The sequence below is a fragment of the Crinia signifera genome, chromosome 6, assembly GCF_055691185.1.
Source record: "Crinia signifera chromosome 6, ASM5569118v1, whole genome shotgun sequence".
In the NCBI taxonomy this organism is placed as follows: domain Eukaryota; kingdom Metazoa; phylum Chordata; class Amphibia; order Anura; family Myobatrachidae; genus Crinia; species Crinia signifera.
In genome coordinates this window covers 221,549,107-221,575,941 of record NC_139222.1, presented here as the reverse complement: position 1 = coordinate 221,575,941, position 26,835 = coordinate 221,549,107, and the positions used below count along the sequence as shown (strand labels likewise).

At 44.2% G+C, this 26,835-nt stretch overlaps 1 protein-coding gene across 36 annotated transcripts in view; it reads right to left on the bottom strand.

The window, feature by feature from the left end:
* The window catches only part of SORBS1 (sorbin and SH3 domain containing 1), a 316,704-nt gene that overhangs the window by 30,109 nt on the left and 259,760 nt on the right, over positions 1-26,835 (bottom strand). For 21 of the 36 annotated variants that reach the window (XM_083148896.1, XM_083148907.1, XM_083148902.1 and 18 more), the window contains 4 exons: positions 25,971-26,008; positions 12,425-12,594; positions 10,013-11,488; positions 8,503-8,588 (listed from right to left, as the gene is read on the bottom strand). In XM_083148896.1, the coding sequence (XP_083005022.1) occupies positions 8,503-8,588; positions 10,013-11,488; positions 12,425-12,594; positions 25,971-26,008 (1,770 nt within the window). The remainder of the gene's footprint in view (positions 1-8,502; positions 8,589-10,012; positions 11,489-12,424; positions 12,595-25,970; positions 26,009-26,835) is intronic. The other 15 variants (XM_083148922.1, XM_083148919.1, XM_083148920.1 and 12 more) reach the window with 2 other exon arrangements.

Genomic DNA, 26,835 nt, shown 5'->3' with positions numbered 1-26,835 from the left:
AGCGGAAAACATCACTACAAAGTCAACCTCCTGCCACGACCACCTGATATGAGCACATGAACCCAATCCAAACTCAGCATTGTCCTTGATTTGATCAGCTCCTGCCTTCATCTGTTGCACATTTTGCACATCCATAGATGCCGCCATCTTGGCCTAAAAACACATGTATTTCTTCCTAAAACTAAGTGTAACTGTGAACAGTAGGATTGGCATCGCACAAGGTAATAAATGACCACTATGGAGAATTAAATTAAATGCCCAACACTACTCATATTACAACACACCTCTGTGTGTTAGTTAGAATGGCCCTAAATCCGCATGAATTGCTAATCAGAGAGCTGGCAGTGGACTGCGAGCAAAATGAAATCGCCCAGTCTGAAAGAAAAAATCCCTTGGGAAAAAGTTCAAATGAATTTCAAATGGATCTCTAAACGATATCCATTCCCAATTCACAGAACATCAAAGAGTCTTTACCGTCTGTGCAAAGTACATCTGAGGCTTCCACTAATCTGCGACTGAGACAGTCTAGAAGTGGTCATCGCTGACATCAGAGACCCACCCTAAAAACGCTTAGGCACATCTGCATTTTTCCAACCACCCACAGAAACCGTTACGTTTCTGCCCCCAAACGCCAGCTTTCATTAAGACAAACAGCGACTACATTGCAATCCATTTGCATTCTCAATAGCCAATTCCCATCACGCATGCAAAACGCGAATCCTAGGCATGTGCAGTTCAATAATAATTTGATTTGCGATGTTTGGGGTTATAATTAATAAATTACCCTCTTTAATTCAAGTTCTTTTGGCCAGTAAATAAAAATTGAATGGTTTCCTTCACTTATCCCGCTGGAACACATTTTTCAAATTAAGCAATGCCATTTACATGGGGAGAGTCTGTTTTGGGAGTTAACAAACAATGTAAAGACCAGTCAGTAAATTACAAAACATCCCATGACATATATTGAAGGGTGTGTGATGCCAAGGGGCAATTGAGGTGAATGGGGAGGGGGGGCGAGGGCCTGCAGAGCACACACTGTACACGTAGCATGCGTGCAAGGCCCACGGGCTCAGCCATCCTCCCCACTGTGAACAATTGACAGCTTTTTGCTGACTTGTTCCCCCCCCACACCTAATGTGTGTTACACATACAGATGTAGCCAGGCTCATTCAGGTAGGGGCTGGCAGAAGATTAGCGAGCCGCCAGCAGGGGATGCGGGCACACAAGACGCACGCGCATCCCCTTCAACCGAAGCTCCCCCCCCCCGGGTCCCCGCCGCCTCCCCGCTCCCCACTAACCGCCCCCCCGCCAATGGGAAACTGCAACGCTTATGTGTCCCAGTCAGATGTAGCGTCCACTTGCCAGTGGGGGTGGTCTGGCGAGCCCCGGCGCTGGAAGAGCGGCGCTACATCTGTACATTCACTGTGGAAACCTAAAACCTGCTACTCCATGTGTGTGTGTGTTTTACTGACTCACAGTAGTAAGCATTTAGAGATCCTCAGGTCCCAGGTCAGAGCCAAAAGTCTCATCAGTGCAATATATTGACACAAATTCGATATTAGTTTATTGGGCATGGCATATGCCTGGTCACCTCAGTCTGTTATGTTCTCTATTTCATTCTACTTTCCTGCCAGGCCAGAGCAGGTAGATCACTGCTTCCCCTCACAGCCATTAGACTGTACCACATCTGTCACACTGTTCCAACATCAGCTGTAAGATGACGGGGCTGGCGGAAACATGGTCAAACATTGATGGGATTTATGTGTCTAGAAGGCACAGTAGCAGCTGAAATTCATTGCCAACTTGCTGAGGTATATGGTTATAGCATGTCATGTCATGGAATTAGGTTTGGTGCAACTGCCTGGGATAACAGCAGGAGTGTAGTTCAAAATGAGCAGCGAACTTGCCGGCCAAGCACGTCCATATCATGTTTAACCTAATGTTTTGTGTGAATCAGAGCCAATTCACTCAACAAAGTAGTTGGGTAATAATAGCAGTCCGGATTATCGCATTGTAGAAATTGTGCAATTCAGAATTGTCATCAGGGCCGGCGCCACCACTAGGCAAATCTAGGCATTTGCCTAGGGCGCCGGCCACTGGAGGGCGGCATTTTGCCCCCCCCCCCCCCCCCCCTGCCGCCCGGGTACCTGTCCTACGGCGCTGTGTATTTAAATCTGGCGGCGGAGGCAGCGGGGGTCCCTGCAGTCCATTAGAAATAACGAGCGCTATCCGCCGGGCTATGCGGAAGCGCTTCTGTTGTGAAAACACTGGCAGCATGGCGCACGCTGATCTCAGCCAATCAGCGTGCTGCCAGTGTTTTCACAACAGAAGCGCTTCCGCATAGCCCGGCGGATAGCGCTCGTTATTTCTAATGGACTGCAGGGACCCCCGCTGCCTCCGCCGCCAGATTTAAATACACAGCGCCGCAGGACAGGTACTTCCCCCCTCCCCGGCACCGGGGCGCCCCCACCCCGACTCGCCTGGGGCGCTCCGGTGCCTTGCACCGGCCCTGGTTGTCATCCTTATAATAAGTGCAGTGCTTGCAGTTTGAACTGGTGAGCAGTAAAGGTGTGTAAAAACTCACCGATATATATCAACGGACCATCAGCCAGTGTGCAGCATCAATATATTTGTGAACAGCATCGTTCACAGATATATTGCATTCGCTGTGCAACACAGCCAATGCCCGATATATCTGCAGAAGCTGCCGATGATGGACAGCTCACTGGTTGGGCATGCGCCCACCCAGTTTTGATGTAATTGACAACAGATTGAGCAGTGTGTCTCGAGAAACCTCTGCCCGATCCGTCTGCAGCTAGATCTATTAGTGTTGTTAGGGGGTGGTGCCGCGCTCTACCTCTGTTTGTCTATTGGGTACTCTTTACCTAGAACGGCGCCCATCGGGGTGATCGCGGGATCGCGGGCAGTACATAAACGGCCGCGACGCGATGCCCGCGATCACCGCGATTTTCCCATAGGGAACAATGTTAAAAAGTCAGATTGACCGCGATTTTGCATTCAATGCCTCAATGCCCGCGATTTTACCATAGGAATCAATGTTAAATGGGCTACAGAGCCCAAATAGGCTCAATTAACCGTTAATCGCGATGACCGCGATTTTTTACCCCCGACGCCCGCGATTCTGATCGCGGGCGCCGTTCTAGGTAAAGAGTACCCAAAACTTTATAAACCTAACGGAGACAGTCATCCGTGAGTGCGGCTGCTTACCCAAAACATCAACATTCAGTGCGCAGGTAACCCCCCCCCCAAAATCATTATATCTACTAGTGGTTACCCATCTTTAGTTTCCTACCTGTTCTTCAGCATAATAGGCTGCACCTTAGCTCCTAGTTCGGACTAACAAAGCACAGGGAACAGGTGCACTGAGCAATTTTGGGATAATGGCCTCTAACCTTATGATTAATGGTCAGAAGGATATCATTACATGGTGTCATATTATGGAAAAATAAGCCTTCCTGACAATCTCTCAATGTATGTACCTTTACGTCTTCCTTCCTAAACATAATCTATGGAAGTTAAAACTTGTAGGGTAAATAATGTTATTCTAAACATAAATAATCAACATCATAATAAAAAATGTTAATCATATAAAAAGCTTAGATTTTGGGGAAAATAACCCAAACTCTGACATTCCAGTCAATAGAATTTGACAGCAGATGAGAACCACTTGGCTAATCTAGTCCGCCTCTTTTGTACCATATTGTTACCTCAAAGTCCAGGCTTTAAGGATATGCATGCTTGAGAACAGGTGACCTAATTAGTACCTCAGTCAATTTAATTTAACCATCTGGGCTGAACCATGGATATCCTTAAAACCTGGACTGTAATAGTGGAATTTGGGAACCTTTGCACTAACTGATCACACCTTCTATGAAGTTGTCCGTAGTAACTAATTACCTTCTAGCAATTATTTTTCCAGAATATTCTAATAAATAATAGTTAGAAGCTGAATGGTTGCTATGGGCAAATTCTCCATCTGTCCTCTTTAGGAGGTTTCATACATTATCCACTTCATGCGAGAGGCGAGGGGCGAAGTGCCGCCCTCCAGTGGCTGGCGCTCTAGGCAAATGCCTAGATTTGCCTAGTGGTGGCGCCGGCCCTGCCCATGTGTAGAAGCACTGTGTAGTAGCCTCTTCCACAGGAACCACTGCAGTGCACTGCAGAGTATTGCATTGCACAAGTAAAAAGTAAATGAATTAGAGGGCAGTGCATCATTTTGCAGGTGAACATTCCTACAACTGCTTCCTGCAGGCCTTAAGTGATCTGGTAAACCAGTACGAACCTGTAGCATTTGTTACACATAAAATAGAGAAATAGTAATTAGCATGGCCAAGAATTTCAACTATTGCATGTCGCACGCATAACAGCTACTTTACAGCCCTATTAATGCCCTATTGCCCATTCATGTTTCAGGATCAATAAATCACGGGCAGCAATACTACAGTTTACATTTATGTTACAAGGTTTTCCCCATACTTATTCAATAGCCTGCGCACACTCCCCTTTTCTTACAAACATACATTGACCACACATCAATATGGACATGTTCATTCCAATGTAGTACAGGAAAGGACATAGGGTCTAAGAATTTGAGTGAATGTACATGGGCATGAAAAGGGGGGTGGCTATGCAAATACGGGCATTTTGCTGAAAGGGGCTGTGTCCAAAGAAGCTGGTGCCGCTGAAGGGTGTGGATCGCATTATCGACCACACTTAGGTCGACATTCATTAGGTCGACATGGTTGGGTCGACAGCCAGCGAGGTCGACAGGGCTCTAGGTCGACATGGGTGAAGGTCGACAGTTGTTTAGGTCAACATGGGTTTAGGTCGACAAATGCGTTACGTCAACATGGGTTATGTCGACAGCTCGTGATGTCGTCATGGTTTTTTTTCACTTTTTTTTTACCCAAATGTTGACCCAGTCGACATGGACACAGTTAGAAGTCAACCGCAGCCCTATGTCCTAAAACCAGGTCGATCTTGTCTCATGTCGACCTAGACACCTGTCGACCTTCATCCGTGTCGACCTAGAACCCTGTCAACCTTGCTGCCTGTCGACCCAACGGTGTCGACCTAAGTGTGGTATATAATACGACCGTATCCCACCGCTGAACCACTGACAGAGGACAGAGTCAGATGGAGAAACTGCACCTGCCATAGTGCTGGTGAAAGTTTTGACAGTGCAGGCACAGATTCAGAAATACACTCTCAAGGCACTTAAGTGAGGTGCTTAGGTGTGCAGCGAGGCATTGGGAGAGTACTTACATGTGTGCAGAAAAGTAGTGCTTAGGTGTGCAAAAAAGGCGCTGGAAGTAGTGCACTTAGATATGCAGAGATAAAGTAGGAGTGCTATAATGTGTGCAAATAGGCACTGTAAGTGCGCTTAGATATGCATAGAGACATTGGACAAGTGCTTAGGTGTGCAGAGAGACACTGGGAGAGCGCTAACGTGTGCAGAGACACTAGAAGAGTGCATAGGTGTGCAGAGAGACACTTGGAGAGCGCTAACGTGTGCAGAGAGACACTTGGAGAGCGCTAACGTGTGCAGAGAGACACTAGAAGAGTGCTTAGGTGTGCAGAGAGACACTAGAAGAGTGCTTAGGTGTGCAGAGAGACACTAGAAGAGTGCTTAGGTGTGCAGAGAGACACTAGAAGAGTGCTTAGGAGTGCAGAGAGACACTAGAAGAGTGCTTAGGTGTGCAGAGAGACACTATAAGAGTGCTTAGGTGTGCAGAGGGATTCGGTATGAAATCCCGACGGTCAAAAAACCGAATGGAGTATAATACCGACACTGACAAAATCCCGACAAGGACAAAATACCGACATTTAAAATCCTGACATGGTCAAAATACCGACATATAGAATGTGCAGGTGAAACTGTCAACATGACTTTGGGTCGACGGCTCGAAAGGTCGATATGGTTTTTTTTCTCTTTTTTTTTTACTTGAATGTCGACACAGTCAACATGGACACAGTTGGAGGTGAACCGCAACCCCTCGCTTCGCTCGCTATGCTTCTCCCACCACGCCCTAGTGCAGGGGTTCCCAATCTTTTTCGAATCACGGCACCCTAGAGTATCAGAACTTTTCCACGGCACCCCTAGGCCCAAAACAATATATATAAAATTAAATATATTCTGTTTATATGCGCATCTTAGGTTCCGTTATGTGGTAAAGGGCAGGATTTGGTTCTGATTGTACACATATTTTATGATTGGCAGCCACCAGCACTGGTTTTGTCCATAAATAATTGATAATAAATTATTTGAATTGGTCCTGGACGTCCAACCTGAGGCACCCCTGCAAGTGTCCCGAGGCACCCCAGGGAGCCGCGGCACACAGTTTGGGAACCACTGCCCTAGTGGATGGTAGGGCATGAAATACTGCCTGTCGGCACATGTCGGGTCAAAAAACAGTGAAAAAACCCATGTCGAGCTTGCGACCTTTCGACCCAAAGTCATGTTGACAGTTTCACCTGTACATTCTATATGTCGGTATTTTGACCTTGTCTGGATTTTAAATGTCGGGATTTTGTCCTTGTCCGTATTTTAAATGTCGGGATTTTGTCCTTGTCGGTATTTTAAATGTCGGGATTTTGTCCTTGTCAGTATTATGACCGCATCTCGTGCAGAGTGCTTAGGTGTGCAGAGAGACACAGGGAGCACGCTTAGGTATGCAGGCTGTTTTTCCAATTGGATTTTAATTTACTAGTTACAGCATGTAGTTTGCTAGGGCAACTTTACTGAGTGAATACATTTGGAATTCCAAGCCACTCTGAAGGTTCATTTGTCTTCCCAGAGCAGATGTGGGAAGAACTGCAGTAGGTATTATATCTGACAACCAGGGATATAATGTCAGCATTTTTAGAAATTACATATCTTTATATAATTTCTGACCAATCAGAGGACTAGTACATATCAGTGTCTGACAGAGCGCTAACCTCTGTGCCAACATTCCCAGAAGGAGCTAAAGACTACAGAACTATGCTCTCCCTTACCCTCAGCAGTATACATGGTAAACAGTGACATGACTATGCAGTTTCCTAGTAATTCGGTCTTTTACAGTGATAATCCTACAACATATTGCTGCAGTAAGATTCCTTACGACACCATGAAACTACAGTTTAAAGTCAAGAATTGTGTCTAATTGGTCTTATCAAGGCAAAACTGTTCTATGAAAGAAAAAAAATCATTCATCAGGAATATTTACTCTGGATTTTTAGAAGTTATAGATGTTACCCATATCAACTAATTAGATATTAGCTATTATTTTCTAGAAGGTGCAAGATAAATGTCAGTAGAATTGGAGTGATTGCTATACAAATATACCCCTTACAATCTTACGGGCGATTTCAGACCCATTTCTAAGTCTGAGTAGATCACTTAGAATGGAGCATGGATCACTCCCTGTGTATCTTGCGCATCACTTTTGCCTAACTAGATTTTGACTGCATGCCGTATAAATCTAGTCATTGCCAGTTTCTCTTTACTGAGAACATGGGCAGTGACAGATCGCTCAGCACACATCGCTGGTGCAGCGCCGTGTGCTTAACTAGATCGCTTAGCTCAAAGCACCAGTTGCCCCATGTGTATGTGGCTTTGGGAACAATTTTTTGGTCATTTAATGAATTTGTAATATGACTGCCTGCACTCTGCAGCACAGGAAGTGCTGGTTTATAGAGGTGGAGATGTTGCCAAGGGCGTAACTAGCATATGTGCAAAAGGTGCAGCTGCTATGGGGCCCAGAGCTGAAGGTGGCCCATCTTTACTGTTTAAGTAATGTTTACACACATTTAACACCATCAATTGCTAAATAGGGGGCCCTTAAAAACTTTTGCTATGGGGCCTATGAATATCTAGTTACGCCCCTGGATGTTGCCCATAGCAAGCAATTAGATTCTACTTAGCATTTATCTAGAACCTTCTAGAACAGGGCTGGCCAAACTGGTCTTCAAGATCTACTGTACCAACACGTTTTCCAGACCACCCAGCCCGTGCACAGGTGTAGTCGTTACGAACTGTCACAATTTCAAACATGCTGCATTCATTCCTAACCGACACATTCTGCAGATCTGCAGGTTGCCTGAAAAACATGAACTGCTGATAGCTCTCGAGAATCGGTTTGACCACTGTTCTAGAAGACAACAGCTCAAATCTGATTGGATGGTATGGGCAATATCTTCACATCTAAAAGCCTGCATTTTAGTAATTATACCCCATAGTGTGCAAAGATATGAAATCTTCCTAAATAATAGATTATCGGAGGCATGTCTACTCACCTCTACTAGGAATCTTGCCTTGGTTTATAATGTGTTCTACTATCTCAATTACAAACTTGCATCTTAATTTGAACGCTTACAGTATTTAAGTAACTCATGCCACACTTTACATCACTTCAGTATCATGCATTGTTTGTACTGCGGAAAATGAAAATCGGACATATGCAATAAAATGGGGATCTCTTTAAAAAATGGTCAGAATACCTCTTTGCTGTCGTAGCGTCGGCGCACGTACTCGTCATTGTGATCCATGTATTCGAGTGGTGTGAAATGCCTTGGAGATTCAGAGTCTACTCCAAAACAACAAAGTCCAGTTAGAGCATGGTATTCATGAAAGGGACGCACACAAAACTGCGACAGCACACAGGACAGTATCAATCATGTATCTAAATCACTAGAAACAGAATCACTGCAACCAAACTCTTCAAAACACTTGTTTGTGATCCTGCTGACACCGATCAAAAGAGCATGAGGGACAAGAATAAATGAACAGCAATTTGATGTAAACATTATGATGCAGTCTCAGAGAGGACAAAACGGGATTTACACATAACACACTATTGGATTAAACTGGTATCGAATAGAGTTGCAGTAGGTATTCACTTCTGATTGGCTGACTGCAAATAGATCCTTCTAGCTGACAGTATTTCAATCATTAACATGTTGGCTATTGTGTATGTAGCTTATTTGCATTGCTTTGTTCATATGTCCATTTAGTGGACTACTACCACTGCCTAACACGGTCAGTATAACTACCATACATACAGCTGGCGAAATGCGTCCAACTGAACATGTACACGTAAGCATGTCTACGCTTGCATGCATATCTTCCAGTGTAAGTCAGTCCTTACCTAATGAGCCCCAAAGGGTCTTTAGTCATTTTTGGGTTTAGCCAAATGTGAAAATTTGGGTTAAAACATCTTCAAGTCCTGATTTCAATATTTAGATTATCACTTCCAGATGCCAAATTACAGATAAGAACATATGATCTAGATCGGAGGGGGGGGGGGGGGGGGGGGAAGAGAACCGGTGACACAGCAGCTGCTGCGGAAATCCACTTTCCAGCATAACCTGCCACAGCAGCTGGCGTGCCACAGGGTGCCTACCCCTGATCTAGACCCTTTCAGTTTTAAAATTGAATGAAGATTTTGAGGATGATCTAGCAGAAACCTCTGTCAAACCTGTTGTTGCCTGGGTAAGTCCTAAAATAAATTTGGAGCATCCTTAATTTAAACAAGAATCTAGGGGGAATCTGACACACAATATCCTAATTAGCATCATACTGTATGTGGGTGGACTTCAGCTAATCTAGAGGCTTTGGAAGGAAGACGCTGAACAAAACCGTTACTACATGTGTAGTTACTTTCACTGCATTCCTAAATGAGACCGCATCATATGTATGCCTTTGAAATCATTGGCAATGCCTAAACTCTACATGGTTACTTAAATCTAGTGGTCACTTTGTCAACAGTCAAGTAATCTATATGGGCTTGGCCTTGACTTGGTAATTATCTGGAACGGAATTGAGAGGGCGGATAAACTGCTTGTTTACACATTGCACTACGCATCAGACCCATGTAAATGTCAGCTCAGAAGGAACACAGACGGTAAGCACAGATGTGGATTCAAGAGGAAATGAAGGTGGATGACAGATAGAAATGGTCTGTCACACAGATGAAGTGTCACATATTGGCAAGATGCAGAAAAACTCCACCTCCTGTGACTGCTCCACCTTCACTCGGCTGACTGTTGTTGTTTGAATCCAAATTGTAACATAAAGGAAATGAGACAATATCTCCATTATTAAGAGAGTCTGAACAATGATCTTCTAGATTAGTATTATCATGCTCATAATTGTTAATGTTTAGACAGCTCAGTCTTTCCACAATTTCAAATGAAGACTGGCGCGTAGGTAGACAAGGCATCTCTTCCACGTCTTCTGATGGATTAGTCTTGTGGTCTGATTGGCTCTCTCTGGACGGATCTACCACATCACCATTCTTCTCTGATGTATCGCAAGACTTTTTGGGACTGTTCTGTAATGGTTTTTTTAACTTGAAAGGAAGAGGGCTTATAAGATATATATTTCTCTGAAAAATGAGCCGATCAACTTGCGTATCTGATTTTAAATGAGAGTTCTTGGCCATTTTCTGTTCATGTCTCCGAATGGTTGTGAACCTTGTGTAGGAAGCGGGGCAGGAGCTTTTGCAGGTGTTAATTTTAGGTTTCTGGGGTGGCTGGGGGGTATTGTTGCAACTGTCACTTGAGGCGTTGGAAAGAAGGTCAGTCTCATCTGTGCAGACAGAAAGACCATCCGTTAAAGTGTTGTCACTCAGGTCTGAAGTCCTCTCCTCTACATTACCCTTAGGGTCGGGGACTGTGTGCAATGGAGGCTGAACATCTTCATCTGTATTCCTCTTCACTGGAATTTCTAAAAGAGATTCAACCGAGGAGGCAGAAGGTATCCCTGTTCTAGACTGTGGTGGTGTAGGCGAAAAGTCTTGTTCGGTGGATATATCTAGAGAAGGCAATGACCTTGACCTTTGTATTAGTTGTTCAAATGCTGTTACCCGAGAAGACACTGTGTGCTTTGGGACATTTTTGGAGCCCTCCAGTCCAAACTTTTGACACAGTCCGTTTTTTCCTTCTTTCTCAAACTGGCTTGCAATGTCTCTTACATTGGAGCAAGACGAGGCGCTGCACAAGGTGGAGCGGTTAATATGGTGCATATCTCTGTACATCGTATTGAATTCTGGGCCACCTGACCTTAAATTGGATTGAAAAGAACATTTTGCAGAGTTCAAGCTGTACTCTTGCAGGCTCATAGCGCTGCCCGACTTTACCTTATAATCCTTGCAGGATTTCGCCAGCATATTTTCCAGACATCCCCCTGCTTGTTTTGTGCACGCTTGTTTGTTTTCCAATGATGCCAAAGGTTCTAGCAGGTTCTCGCAGCTCTGTGCTTTCTGCTGAGACAGCGATGCACTCTGCTTGTATATACAGGGGTCTTGGACACCGACTAGAGGCTTGAATCTGGATGGCAGAATTTCAGCTATGCAAGTTTTTGCAGCTGACAAAGAAGATCTCTGCTTATACACACTGCCTAATGAACTACTGTTACATATTTGCTTGTTAATTAAGGAATGTGTAAATACGTGAGCATTCCCACCTGGCGAGTCCATATGCAAGCATGCAGAATAGAATAAAAGCACTGTGTTAACGTAACAGTAAATAGGCTGAACAGAAGCACAAGTACAGTACGCACTGTAAACAATAACATTATCCTCATTACAATTAGCCCCTAAAAACATCAGTATACACTTCCTGAATGAATCAGTTGATCCTGTATCTTCTGAGGAATAAGCCCAACTTATGCATTTGTTCAGATTCCAGAAGACCAATGACATGTTAATATAAATGTATATCACAGCAGCCCAAAAAGCATTATACAATCATAACATAATTCTATAAAGGCTGGTTACAAAAATAATAATTAACAGCATATAAGGAATGCATACCTATATTTGTTTAATTACATATCTCACAGAAGTGTGAAGCTGCTGTCACACTTTTCTATGAGCAATAAACTCCTCCCTTACACATTGAAATGTATTAAGACACAGGAAACCATTTAATCTCAGGTGCAGTGGCGCTGCGGCCACACCAACTGCCACCCGACTTCCTGACAACCGTTGCTGGCCAGGGCTCACTGGCAGTTGGCGCGGGTCCTCTTTTTGAATTTTGGACTGTGCTGCATCACACTTCTGGTGCCGCCACTGGTCAGGAGCAAATCCAGGTAAAGACACAAATTTGCACCCAGACCACTGCGCTTCATGGTTATGCCAAGGTGGAACTTTGCACGTGCTAGCTGCACTTACTCCTAATGCAAAATGAGGCCCGTAACGTGTCAGTTTTGTTTGAGAGTTGAGGTAAAGTTCTATGTTACATCAACCAGTGTGAACTCACATTCTCTAGTAAACATTGTTGGCAGACATAGGTCTGTGAGACCGTATCATGTCATCATTAATATATGTCAGTATATCTATCTAGGACGGGAGCAAAGTGCACTCAGTCAGACTAGCAAGTAAAACCTGTTCTGCCAAAGTGATGTTTCTGGATCAAGTACCTTTATTGGAAGCAGAGCTGGAGGGGCGTCTGTTCAGGCCACTGAGTCCCTGGAAAGGGATATCTCCTCCTTCTAAAACATTCTTGTAGATATGTTTTTCATTTTCAGACAGCGGAGGCTCTGGCGAGGTCTCGGTTCCTCGGCTGAAGTGGTAGTTCGGTGTATAAGTACTAGGAAGAAAAGGACAAGACTTGCTGTCAGGCCATTAAACCGTGAGGAGACATTTGGCAAATCCTATTTTCCAGTTCATTAGTGTTTGTTTAATCGGTTTCATAATCTTGAAGGAATGCAAACGTCTGCAAGCCGCGAGGATGACGGTGCAGTCCCTCTGCAGGCCAGGAGCATTAACAGCACTATTATGATAAATGTCTCAGTTCCGGCTAAACAATTCACTTTAAACAATTTAACAACATAAACAGAGGATAATGTTTTGAAGTGAATGGTTAAGGTGCCCACACACACACTGCAACTTTTTAGTTCAAATTGCACTGTGTTTATTTTGCCTTGCCAATGTGTTCCGCGCTCCAGTGTAGTCCATATCGCAAGGCAAAACAGTATGTACAGGCTGGAATTTTGGTACTATATCGCATTGTGTCTAGTTCAAATCGTACCCGGTGTAGGGGAAAACATGCTATATGTACTTTACATATTGTAGTCCAGTCCAAATCTTATGTAGTTTAAATAACATAGAAAGTTCAAATTGCATAGCACACATTGTATAGCTCAAATTGTACCTCACCGTGGGCCAGATGCACGAAGCTTCAAAAGTGATAAAATGCAGAGTGATAAACAGCCAGCCAATCAGCTCCTGCCTGTCATTTTTCAAACACAGTACATGACGTGGAAGGTAGGAACTGATTGGATGGTTGTTTATCACTCTCCATTTTATCCCTTTTGAAGCTTAGTGCATCTGGCCCCAAGTGTGGGCACCATTAATGCTATTGTACAGGTATAATAAAATGGAGTAGTGCATTTAAATTACAAGCAAAACAATAGAAATAAAATAGTAATTCTCAGACTTAGTAACACAGGCATTCCCAACCACGGTCCTCAAGGCACACCAACAGTGCAGGTTTTGTAGATATCCAGATATTCAGCACAGGTGACTTAATTAGTATCTGAGGGATTCTGATTAAACCATTTGTGCTGAAGCCTGGATATCACTAAAACCTGCCCTGTTGGTGTGCCTTGAGGACCGTGGTTGGGAATGCCTGGTGTAACAGCTCCTTTACGGACAGCCACAACATCCCAGTACAACTAAAAATACAGGACAGGATGTGCGCTTCAGAAATATTACTGCATCAGTTTATATTTCCTGACATGTTAGGAACTGGTTTTATTCAGAAGGAAGAGGAATGAGCTATATAAAACCTTAAGGAAACCATGTGAGACACTGAACTAACAGAAACGGCTATACACTGTAACTGCAGGACTGAAAAATGCAATGTATGGATGAGAACTCATTCCTGGTGACTCTTATTGGAGAAAGATGTTACTCGCTGCTACAACCAGAACTGATGACCAGCTTTCCCTGTATAAAAAGCCACACGTGTCCCAAAAACGTATATTTGTGGGCCAGGTCCCATAAAAGGTCTGTCAGAAACAGACTCTATAAAGGTTCTGAGCAAGCTAGGGGCCACAAAACAGCCATGAAGAGACAATCCTGACTACTGGCCAGCACTATGTTATGGGGATGTGGGAAAGTCCTGCAATGCCTGAGAATTGACGTTTGTTTAAATTATTTCTATAGCAACAAAAATGAGCACAATAGAATACACACAACCTCCCATAATCTACAGCTTATACATTAAACGCCGGATGCAGATTATTGGCATAGTGACCTCATTTCCAGGAACAGTCCTGCATGTTACATACACTGTATGTATTTATTTATGAGCAATATACTAGGTATACACTGTGAAATAATTTGGCCAAGAAGACAATTCTAAGCTAGTTTATCTAATTGTTGTATGGTGGGCACATTTAGGGGTGATGCTGTCAGCTGTTCCCCAATATATATATCACTCTACCACTCTAATAACTGCTTCGGTGTCTTATCCGCTCATGCAGCCGTCTTTATTTACTGTGTACTTGTCCTAAATTGCACTGTACTGAAATTCAGTACATGTGAATTATCCGGGCTGCCGATTTTGTCCTTAAGTTTAGTTAACTTAAGGACACCCGACCGACGCGATTCACCCCCAAATCAGGGGCATCTCGTCGGTCGCGGCCGTTATAAGGAGCCGCGACGCGACCGACGCGATGCCCGCGATTTCCCATAGACAGTAATGTTAAAAGACGCGATGGACCCGATTTCCCATAGATAGCAATGTTAAAATTATTACAGTAATGTTAAATGATGTGCAAAATAAAATGACAATGTGAAATGGGCCAATATGGCCATTTCACATTGGATATGTTTAAAAAAAAAATGTTTCATGGCCCCCCACCACCGTTAACGCCACCCCGAAGCGTAGCGAGCCCGCGAGGGGCGGCGGTACGCGTCCTCCGACCTTTTCATACCCCTACTATCCACGTCGGCATGGAGTTGAGAATAGAAAGTGTGGCGAGCGCAGCGAGCCACTGAGCCCCGCGAGGGGACGCGGATACCTTCACAGGTATCCGCGTCCCCTCGCGGGCTTCACAGATGTCTGCGTCCGCTCGCCACGCTTCGGGCTCGGTGGCTCGCTGCGCTCGCCACACTTTCTATTCTCAACTCCACGCCGACGTGGATAGTAGGGGTATGAAATGGTCGGAGGACGCGTACCGCTGCGCTCGCCACGCTTAGGGTTGGCGTCAATAGCGGGGTGGCGTTAACGGTGGTGGGGGGCCATGAAACATTTTTTTTTAAAACATATCCAATGTGAAATGGCCATATTGGCCCATTTCACATTGTTATTTTATTTTGCACATCATTTACCATTAATGTAATAATTTTAACATTGCTGTCTATGGGAAATCGGGTCCATCGCGTCTTTTAACATTACTGTCTATGGGAAATCGCGGGCATCGCGTCGCGGCCCCTTATAATGGCCGCGACCGACGCGATGCCCGCGATTTTTCGGGCGCGATGAAAAAAATCGGCAGCCCGGACAACTCACAAGTACCTGAAATTCTTCATTTCATTGTTTTTTCCCTCATTTATGTATCGTTAGGAGCTGCGGAACCCTTGTGGCGCTGTATAAATAAATAATAATAATGACTGAGATTTCCTGGCTTCTTCAGGTGGGCAGGTAGAGTAGTCCTTTAAGTGAAAGAGGTGAAGTCCTTGGGACAATATGGGTCCAACCAATGTAGCACCAACGCGTTTCGCAGTACCTACTGACTGCTTTGTCAAAGCAGTCAGTAGGTACTGCGAAACGCGTTGGTGCTACATTGGTTGGACGCATATTGTCCCAAGGACTTCACCTTTTTCACTTAAAGGACTACTCCACCTGCCCAATCATCTGATCGGATAACCCACCATCTTGGAAGTCTCAAGCCACAGAACAACGTTGGATACCTGACCACTCGCAGCAGTGGGACTCCCGATCGGCTAATTTCCATCTATGCCATCGGTTGCAGTCCGTAATAACAACATCAGGAGACCACCAAGTGGCAAATAAGGACTTCCTCACCCCCCCTTGTCCCAAGGATCAGAGCAGGTCTTGAAATACCACCCCAATATCGGTGATCACTTCAGTATCGGTGACTATAACATTTGGGTCCCTCCTATAACCTTTTATACCATTGGTTCATTTTTAATGTTTAAAATTGTTTTATTAGTGTATGTAATAAATATTTTACATTGTAATTTCAGCGCTGCTTTATTTTATTTATTGTTTTTTTCCTGTATGTACACAGCCAGTGTTGGAACTTGTGGGTTGCGAGCCCTGGTGAAAAAATATAATTTCAAGTTCACAATATGCACGGCAGTGGATGACAGGGAGATGCAGAGGGTGAGACAGGGAGATGCAGAGTGTGAGACAGGGAGTGGCAGAGAGAGGCAGAGTGTGACAGGAAAAACAGTGGGTGACAGGGGCAGCAGTGGGCCCCTTAGTCCTCAGGGTTTCCGATGCAATGCTGCACCAATGGTAGTTCCGCCTCTGTACACAGCACATTGGCCCTTATTCTGATTGAGTCGGATGGCTCCGAGTGCGGACGGACAGCCGATGGTTGGTGTTTGCGCATGTGCAGAGGCGTATCTGCGCCTCACACTTACAAAAACGGCGTGCGGTCCGTGCAGAAAATGACCGGTCGAACAATCTGAACAGGGGGTGGAGAGGGGCGTGAAGGGCTGTTTGGGCTCATTACCCTATGCGTATGCCCCGCGTTTCATGGGCATTCCCATGAAAACGCTGGGCGTACGTATGGTAATGAGTATGTATGAAGCATTTCACTACATTTTGTACTATGTATGACTTGTATGTGACAAATAAAAAAATGTGTTTTTGATTTTTTTTTCTTGGTAATGCGCCCTTGATGCACGTGTGGGGGGCAGACAGCTGACATAGCCGGATGTCTGCTGCCCGCCCATATCCCTGCTTTCATACGGAAAAATGTCCGAGTGGTCTGGAGCAGATGGTGGAGGAGTACACATGAAACATCAACTCGCGGTCGGTTCGGTTGGCGTTTTACCGCATTCGGACGGTGTGAGCGATTCGTACGGTAGGCGGGGCTAAGAACACTCAGTTCCTGTCCGAAATACACATCCGTCCGATTCAACTAGTATAAGGGATATCGAGCTTACTGTCATTCATAAACCACAGAGATCGGATCCTGACATCAGGAAAGCTGCACAACATTGCTCAGGTCCAAGCAAGCCAATGTCATGCAGGAGGAAAACCCAACTATTTCTAGGGACATTTATTGTTCTTCTAAGAATGATAATGGTGTAGAGTGTATACAGGAAATCAGATGTTCTCTGGATTGTTTGCAATAATAATAATCATCATCATCATTTTATTGGTACATATAGTGCTATTTCTGTGATAGGACTCATTTATAGCTGTGGGGAAAAGAAGGATCGTTCTTCTAATCAGTCAGCAATATACCTAGATAAGTCTTTAAAAAGAAGTTGCTTTATGCTATGAGTACACTTGGATTGCACAGTACGGGATTTATTTGCCTGCACTGACCAAGCAGCAAAATGATCCCCAGGGATCAATTTGTCACGGAAATTTGTCACGGCTAATTGATTTCACCCCGAAGTGACTTGACCCAGATCAATGAAATCTGACTTCTGGATCCTCAATAACATTACATATGGCTGTATTATTCCTTATAATACTTATTTTCCTTGTGGTCGCTAAAGTTATAACATTATAACTTAACATAGTATAGAACATTGTGTAATATATTAAAAAATGATAAACAATCTACATGAATTATTATTGATGATAGAACTCACCTCAGGAACATGGAGACTTTTGGGCCATACACACGGGGCAATTACAGACCCATTTCTAAGTAACCTGTTCTAGATCGCTTAGAAATGAAGCACGGATCGTGTGTAAGGCCCACGGCAACATGCGGTCCCGCGTTACGATATCGTCTCCCTAGATTTATGCCCTGTACGCAGGGGGCAATGGGAGCAGTGTGCTGAGCCATCTAGTTAAGCACAGATTGCTGTGCCAGTGCTGTGTGCCATGGCCAATTGAGAGAACACTCGGGTTGACTAGATTTATACTGCATGCAGTAGAGATCTGGTCAGGCGATAGCGATATGCGGGACTGCGCATCGCCATCGCCGGGGGGCCATACAGACTGAATGATCTGTGCTTCATTTCTGCACTCCATGTGTATGGCCCATTATACTGCATGCAATATAAGTCTAGTTATTGCCAGTGTTTTCTCAATTGAGAACAATGGCTGTGACAGATGGCTCAGCGCATATCACTGGTGCAGCGCTGTGCTGAGCGATCTGTGCTCGACTAGATCACTCAGCCCACTGCTGCGGTCTCCCTGTGTGTACGGGACATAAGAACATCCTTAGGATTTATAACACAAGAATACATTGTCCCATAGAAGCTGGAGGGAATCGGGACATCTGTCAGAATGAACTTAGGTCTACAGTCATTAGGTCGACCCTACTAGGTCGACTGGCAGGAAGGTCGACCTGACTTAAGGTCGACATGGGCCAAGGTCGACATGACTTAAGGTCGAATTTGCATAAAGGTCGACATGAGGAAGGTCGACTGGTCATAAGGTCGACATGGGTTTTCACAGTTTTTCGGTCCAAATGTCGACACAGTCGACATGGACACAGTTGGCAATGAGAATCGGACCCTCGCATCGCTCGCTTCGCTCGCAATGCTTCGGGCACGGTGCCTCGCTGCGCTCGGCACACTATTTTATTCTCCCACCACGCCCTAGTGGATGGTAGGGCATGAAATACCGCCTGTCGGCACATGTCGGCTCAAAAAACAGTGAAAACCCCATGTCGACCTTATGATCAGTCGACCTTCCTCATGTCGACCTTTATGCAAATTCGACCTTAAGTCATGTCGACCTTGTGCCATGTCGACCTTAAGTCAGGTCGACCTTCCTGCCAGTCGACCTAGTGGGGTCGACCTAATGACTGTAGACCTAAGTTCATTCTAATAGATGACCGCATCCCAGCTGGAGGATGACTATGACTGTCATAAAAAGAATGACGCTTTCATCTCTAATGTTTAGTCCTCAAGCTTGTCACTAAATTATTGTATGGCATAGTGCACTCAATAACCCATGTGGCTTCTCTTTACCCATCACAACACCATAGAGATATCGTATGCACTAACAGTAATACTGATGAGAAGCATTTTATTCCCAGAGAAGGGCAATATTGACCTAATTCATCAAACAAACTTTACTTTAAACCAAACCTACTTCTTAAATAGGTCATAAATCCTCAGTACTATACCTACATTCCTGGTCGTTCTAATGCAATTTCATTCCTTTGTGGTATTATTTGCTACTTAATTCATTTTTCTTCAAAACCTCGGATTGCATTTTCATAAAGATTTCAAGATGGAATTAAAGCTCATATATAAATACAATCACTTCTCACAGTCTTAAAGGGAACTTCTCTAAAGGCTGTGTAGGGTCCAGAACAGAAAAACAACAACTAATCTCACATATCCAGTAACGCGTATGATGCCGAGAAAAGGCCTTTACTGCACAAGTAGTAATGGGATTTGGCTACAGAGATCACTAAGGGTTGCCAGATTGCCGACAATATTGATCAGGCTCCGGAAGTTCTTATCCTCATCATCATATGCTTACTGAACCTGGTTATAAAATAATTTTCTCTTCGGTAAAATATTGTAGATCATGATAATCGTTGTTTTAATGGCCCCATTCGCCGTTTCCACCTTGCATCACGGGGAACTGTTGAATACACTGATAGCGAGTTATCGGCACTTTTTGCCGTAGATAGCTCACTGACAGGGCATTAAATGCCCCCTCTATATGTTTGGCATATTGAGGGTTATTCTGGTTCACTCCTTCTGGCAAATTCCTTCTTAAATGGAAAAAAACATGTGCACTGCAGGGGGGCAGATGTAAAATGTGCAGAGAGAGATATATTTGGGTGAGTTATTTTGTTTCTGTGCAGGGAAAATACTGACTGCTTTATTTTTACACTGCAATATTGATCTCAATTTGAAGTAAAATCATAGCCACATCTAACTCTCTCTGCACAAGTAACATCTACCCCACCTGCAGTGCACATGGTGTTGTCTATTTGAGAAGGAATTTGCCAGAAAAAGTGAACCAGAATAACCCCATTGTCAAACTGTTTCTGCACATTACGTATTAAGTATGATCAAAGAATAATACCCCTTTTACACCAAAAATCCCGGATCCAACCGGCATTTGGAAGAAGGATCCAAGCTGGGTCGGATCCGGGATTTACTCCATTTACACTGCGGTGCCCACCCGCAGTGTAGACGGAGGCGGCGCACGGCGCCAGATACACCGATCTCCATGCTGGGGGCAGCCCAGCACCAAGGTAAGCTGCTGGGCTACCCCCAGCCATCGTCCGGGAGGTGAATGGATGCCACACACAGGCATCCATTCACCTCCTCCGCTGCAAACGCTGTTGTCTGCAGAGTATAGTAGCCTATACTCAGAGTCTGTCCCCCCCCCATCCAACCTGCGGATGCTGCAGTCCGCAGGTTGTACGTCCCCATTGATGTAAAAGGAAGCATGCATTGCCATAGTTTTTCTATTAGGGAATGCTAAAACTGTTGCAAGACATGCTGGGATGTGTAGTTTCACAACAGCTGGAGAGCCACAGTTTGGCCAGGCCTGCTGTAGCCTGTAGGTGTTTATGAATACTCTGCCAGAAGATACATGCATGTACAAAAGCAGCTATAGCTCTGCTACAACCATTTTAATAAAGGATGCAGAATATTATATGAAAGCTCTCCATGCTAGAGTGACACTACAAGTCCCAGCATGCTCTGTTATATTTTCTCTCAAAGCCTGCTTAAGCTATGCTCTAGTCACGCTTTACAGATCTTGTTAGAGTTGTGTAAATGACTTCGTTCTGCTGAACCCACACACATTCCAGAGCCTACAGTCAGTATGAATCAGTAACACGCTGTGTAAAGCACGCAGACTCATCACATACAAGTAGCACAGAAGATATTATTAGCCCAGAAGGATCCACACCCAGATTTCAATCAAACTGTTCAATAATATAGACTGTACTGTAAGCTCCACTGGGGCAAGGACAGATGTGACCGGCCACATAGTCCCTGTAACGGTATGAGGAATATGTGTGCGCTGTGTCCTCCCTGAGGGCACCATGTAGTACGTGGGGTATACGGTCATTGGGTCGACACACTAAAGGTCGACACACTAAAGGTCAAGTAGCTTAGGTCAACACCTCAAATAGGTCGACAAGGCTGGAAGGTTGACAGTGACTAGGTCAACATGGACTTTCACTTTTTTTTGTGGACACATGGACACCGTATCAGTGCACCGCGTCCCCTCGCATGGCTCACTCCACTCACCGCGCTTCCACACACTATTCTATTCTCACTCCACACCATGGTGGGCGGTAGGTCATGAAATACCGCCAGTCGGCACATGTTGGCTCAAACACATGTCGACCTTTTGACTGTTGACCTAAACACTGTTGACCTTCCAACCATGATGACCTTAAGCATGTCAACCTACTGTATTTGAGGTGTCGGACCTAAGCTGTGTCAACCTTTAGTGGTCGATCCAATGACCCCTACCTGTAAGTGGCCAGGGAGAAGAAGTTTGAGGAAATAAATAGAATGTGGTTATTTACACTTGTTCATATAGATTTCTTCTTAATAAATAGCCTGCAATCAATGGACAGCTTGATGTACACATGAGCCACAGATGACTACTAGTGACTAACAAGTACATGAAACACCTCAGTATGTGATTATACAAATGCTGCAGCCAGAAGATGCTGTAGGTATAGGGTCAGCCAAGGACAGGAGGAAGCTGGGTCATGTGATAGAATTAGCCGACAAGCTTCTATTGGTTGGTCCTGAAGGCCCAGCTAGTGGCTTGTATGATGACCTATTCTGTCGTTTAACGTGCGCCCGTCATTTACACAATCTGGAAGCAAACTTTTTACCTGATTACCTATTATTTACAGCACATAAACAGAAGTGGTGGCCACACTGAGGCATGAGGAAGTATTTGTCAGTACAGTAGAAAATCGTTACACCGGCAGTCAGGTGGGTCAACATCACCCTGAAATATTTAACCCCACATTTCCTATTTTTTTTTCAAAGATTTGTAAACCCATCAGTATATATTAGTTAAAAGTTATTAAAGTGAAATAAAATACCTTAGAAGTCCTCTTAGGAACTTTATTTCACTATTAAGAAAATAATTAACAAAAATAGACATCCTTATTCTCACTGTTATTAAACTAGATAAAAGAAAACGTTTTGACATAAATTGTACGCTTTGGTGTAAATTAATACGAGATCTTTGGTCTTATAGTGTTATACAGTGCTAATCACTTTCTTGCAGCATATCAGCACACTTGCTGCAGTACGGAACAATATGTAAGGGGCAAATAAATGGATCTATCTCCCTGCACAGTCACACGTCAACTAAGCTGTGGTTAAAAACAAAAAATGAGGGGTCTAATGCTGTGTACACAAGGAAAAATTTGACATTCAATTTTGACTATATAGTCAAAATCGAATTGGGATCGCACAGACATTGAATGGGGATAGAACATGTTTTAAAGCTTTCTATCCCGATTCGATGCCGATGCGCGCTCCCATTCAGTTGAAATCGAAAAGCCAAATAGACAGTGCAGCAATGACTATATAGTGCAAATCTAATGTCGATAGTATGAATTGTATGTAAATAGCACATGAGTTAGCAGAAATTGCACAGCAACCAAATCTTATGGTGTGTACACACAGTGAGATTCCCTTGCTATTCGACTTAAGATTCGAGTGCTACACAATCTTTGCTATCTCTGTACTTCTTACATACAATTCTTGCTATCTGCATTAGATTTGCACTATATAGTCATTGCTGCCCTGTCTATCTGGGTTTCGATTTGTGCGGTCACGGGACCCCGCATCGGGATTGCAAGGTAAAAAACCTGTGTGATCTGCATACGATTTTGACTATATAGTTAAAATCTCATGCTGGATTGTACCGTGTGTACACAGCATTAGTCGAATAGCAAAGGAATCTCACCGTACGTACACACCATTAGTTCCAGCTACTGAGAAGTTTGGCAACGTCGCATTACATTACTAAAAATACAGACAAGTGAAATCTGCCTGGGTCATAATGACCCAACCTGACTGACGCCGGGTTAAGCCCCATTGATGTCACTAGTTTATAGGGAAAGGATAGGCTGATGATTGCTTTTAAAAGCAAATCATGCTTTCACTGTATTAGAGCATGGAGACACTCTATAGTCCAGAACTGAAGTATCGGCTTTACATATAGAAAGTAAAAAACACTATTCAGTGTGCACGGCTAGAAATGACTAAACTGGACTGCTTTGTTACTGATGAATGCGCCCCCCCCCCCCTCCTACATCTTTAGGGAAGTGATGTAATGGGCAAAAAAATATGAGCTTGCAAATCTCACAAGCTTACGGCTCCTGTCCTTTGTAGTATCAGCCAATCCACACAGAGCATTTCTATCATCAGAAGTCCAAAATGGAACTCATTCAGAGATGGACGTAAACACAACTTGCAGCTTTTCTTTACCTAACCTGCTCTTATTTTCATGCACACTTTTTCTAGACAACTTGCCCTTACTAACCTGAGGGCCAAGGGGAAAGGGGCGGGGCTTGGAAGGGAGATGTAGACGTGGCTAATGTACAGTAAGGATGCGTTGATGCAAATATCACCTAAAATGACTATCTGAAACTAAGAATGCTAATGAGCCTGTTTGGAACGACACGACTTGGGGGTCCTCAAACCTTGGAGCAAGTTTCAGGCTGATGATGAGAGATGATTTTTTTTAATCCGCTAATGCATCCACGACTCGAACAATGATGCTAATTTAAAAAACTACTGCAGATGTCAGTGGCGTAACTATAGCCCCGCGGTGGCGGGGAGACGGCGAGAAAGTGTGGGTGCCAGGGGGTCTGCGGGGCTATTGTTACCTGCTGCCGTCTCTGCCGGTACCTGGCCCACGCATCTGTCTGCAGTCACGGTCCCGTCTCTCCTGGCTCATGCTGCTATAATGAAAAGTGACTTAGAAAATGGCTGCCTACATACTGCAGACAGTTTTTGAGGATGCTAGAGAAGGCGGCGGTCTCCTCTAGCATCCTTTAAAACGGTCTGCTGTATGGAGGCAGCCATTTTCTAAATGTCACTTTTCATTTTAGCAGCAGGAGCCGGGAGAAACGGGACCGTGACCGCAGACAGATGAGCAGGCAAGGTACCGGCATAATGGGGCTGGTGGTGTATTTGCTACACATGCAGAGTTGGTCATGTCTCACAGACAGCTCAAAATTAGGTATCAAGATATAAAGTTTCAACTTTTTTTTTAAATTTACGTTTGAAATGACAAATCTATTATAGAAGAATTTCCTCCCCTTATTTACTGTAGCTCTGCCAGTGGCATCACTGGTGTTGGTGTCACCCAGTGCACCAACTCAATGTGTCCTCCCCTATCTCTGGGCTCCTCAAAAGGGGGTGTGGCCATGTGTCAACAAAGCCCATCCTGTATTATGTTTTGGTAAGGTGACCATGCCCACATTCTCATCATGCCGGAGGCTTGCCCAGTGCTCCAGGAGCTACTGCTCAGCATAGCCTGGATAACACGTGTATCATCCATCACAGCTATCATCACTGTGACTACAAAACAGTATAGCAGCTCTGCTATTTCAGTGTAACCCCATGGATGGTCTCACCTGATGCAGTCCACAACCCCCTGCTGATGCCACGGAGCTCAGTCACTGCCATATAACAATGACAAAGTTTCTCTACATGCTCTAGTCTATACCCTTGATGGCTAACCTGGACACTCCAGATGTTGTTGAACTACACATCCCAGCATGCTCTGCTTCAGTTTTGCTATTTGGCCATGCTAAATCTGATGCAGAGCATAATGGGATGTGTAGTTCAACAACATCTGGGGTGTCAAGGTTAGCCATCAAGGACCTATACAATAATTACGGACAATCTAATAGTTAATATATACTAGCTGTGTAGGTTTCAGTAGCATACAATTAATTGGAACAGGACAGACCATGGACATGGTATCCATAGCACGGCTGGAGGGGTAGGGATCATTGGGTAGACAGCATTAGGTCGACACCATTAGATCGACAAGCATTAAGGTCGACATGCATGAAGGTCGACATAACTGTAGGACGAGATGGGTTAGGTCGACACAAGCATTAGGTCGACATGGGGTTTTTCACATTATTTTTGTCCTGAATTTCGACACAGTCGACATGGACACTGAAACGTAGCGATGCACTCACCATGTTTCGGGCTCGGTGCACACTATTTTATTCTCCCACTACGCCCTAGTGGATGGTAGGGCATGAAATACAGCCTGTCGGCTCCACAAAATTGTGAAAAATCCCATGTCGACCTTCCTCACGTCGACCTAATGCTGGTGTCGACCTTCTTGCATGTCGACCTAATGGTGTCGACTAAATGCTTGTAGACCTAGTGACCATATCCCGGATGTAGTTACCGTTTCAATACATACAAGGAATGGTCACTGTATACAGATTATTGATTTAAATTTTAATTAATAACAAACATTTCTAGAAACCCACTTAATGATCAAATTTAACAAGCCAAAGTCATATAGAGACATAAAAGCAAAGAAATCCATTGCATGACACACACACATGACAATAGGAGGTTTCATTAAGATACTTAAACGTTGCTAAATATGCATGACCTATTTAAGGTGTGTAAATGAAACGCCAGCTTTACTGAAATCGGTTAATCTGCCTCCTCTTTACGGAAATACATAACAAAGGAGGCGAAAACCTAAACTGAAACGCTCCGTCACTTGGCAAGCACAGTGTACAGTATGTGTAATCTGCAAACACACAACCAGGCATGAGAACGAGCACTGAAACTTACTAGGATGGAAGATCGTCCGCGCGGGTCACAGCTGCGTTCTGTAAGAATCCAAGAAAAAAGTGATTGAGAGTGAGAACAATCAGAGAACATCCCTCCAACAATTTGCCATTGTACCTCCATGAGTATGGGAAAACATTAGCTAGCACGATGTGCACTCATGTCTAAAGACAGCCACCATTCACAGCAGCCACAGCGCCAGGTTCCTTAATGACTAGCCTGTTTTTATGTCTGTAAATGAGTCACTGCCTACAAAGCTAGCAGCACAGACAGACCAGCAGCTGCTGTAAGAATAGCAAGCCTGTAATTGTTTTCCAACACACTTCCTACTGGAGAGCTGGAATCGCACGAAAGTGTAAAACTCATCAAGAAAGAGTGTGCCCAATTACAAGTGTAACATTAAATTCCCCTCAGTAATTTAAATAATTAAACAGTGTCACTGGATCCTTACAGCTACTGTATCTACAGTCCCAGAATGCTTTCCTTTTCTAACCAAGTCCCCATTGCGTTTGTAATGTCAGCGGAAGCGGCAAGACTGAATATACATTTATTGGGTTGCTAGAATATACTGTATGGGTTTTATTGCACTTACGTGCTGCATTCCTGACGCCGATGAGCTATTCCGATTGCGGTATGTACAGAGCTATTCTGTAATTACATTGTACATCCCGCAATGATAACTGGTTCACTGCATTCAGGAATGACAGAATTACCAATTTGCAGAGATGTACTATCTGTTATTGTACATGTATCACCCTTTTCTATTCTTCTAGTGCTGTGCGACACTGATGCGTTTCACAAAACTGGCTGGTTCTCCACCTGGGATTTTTAACCCTTTGAGTGCCAAGTGAATTTGTCAAAATTGGTG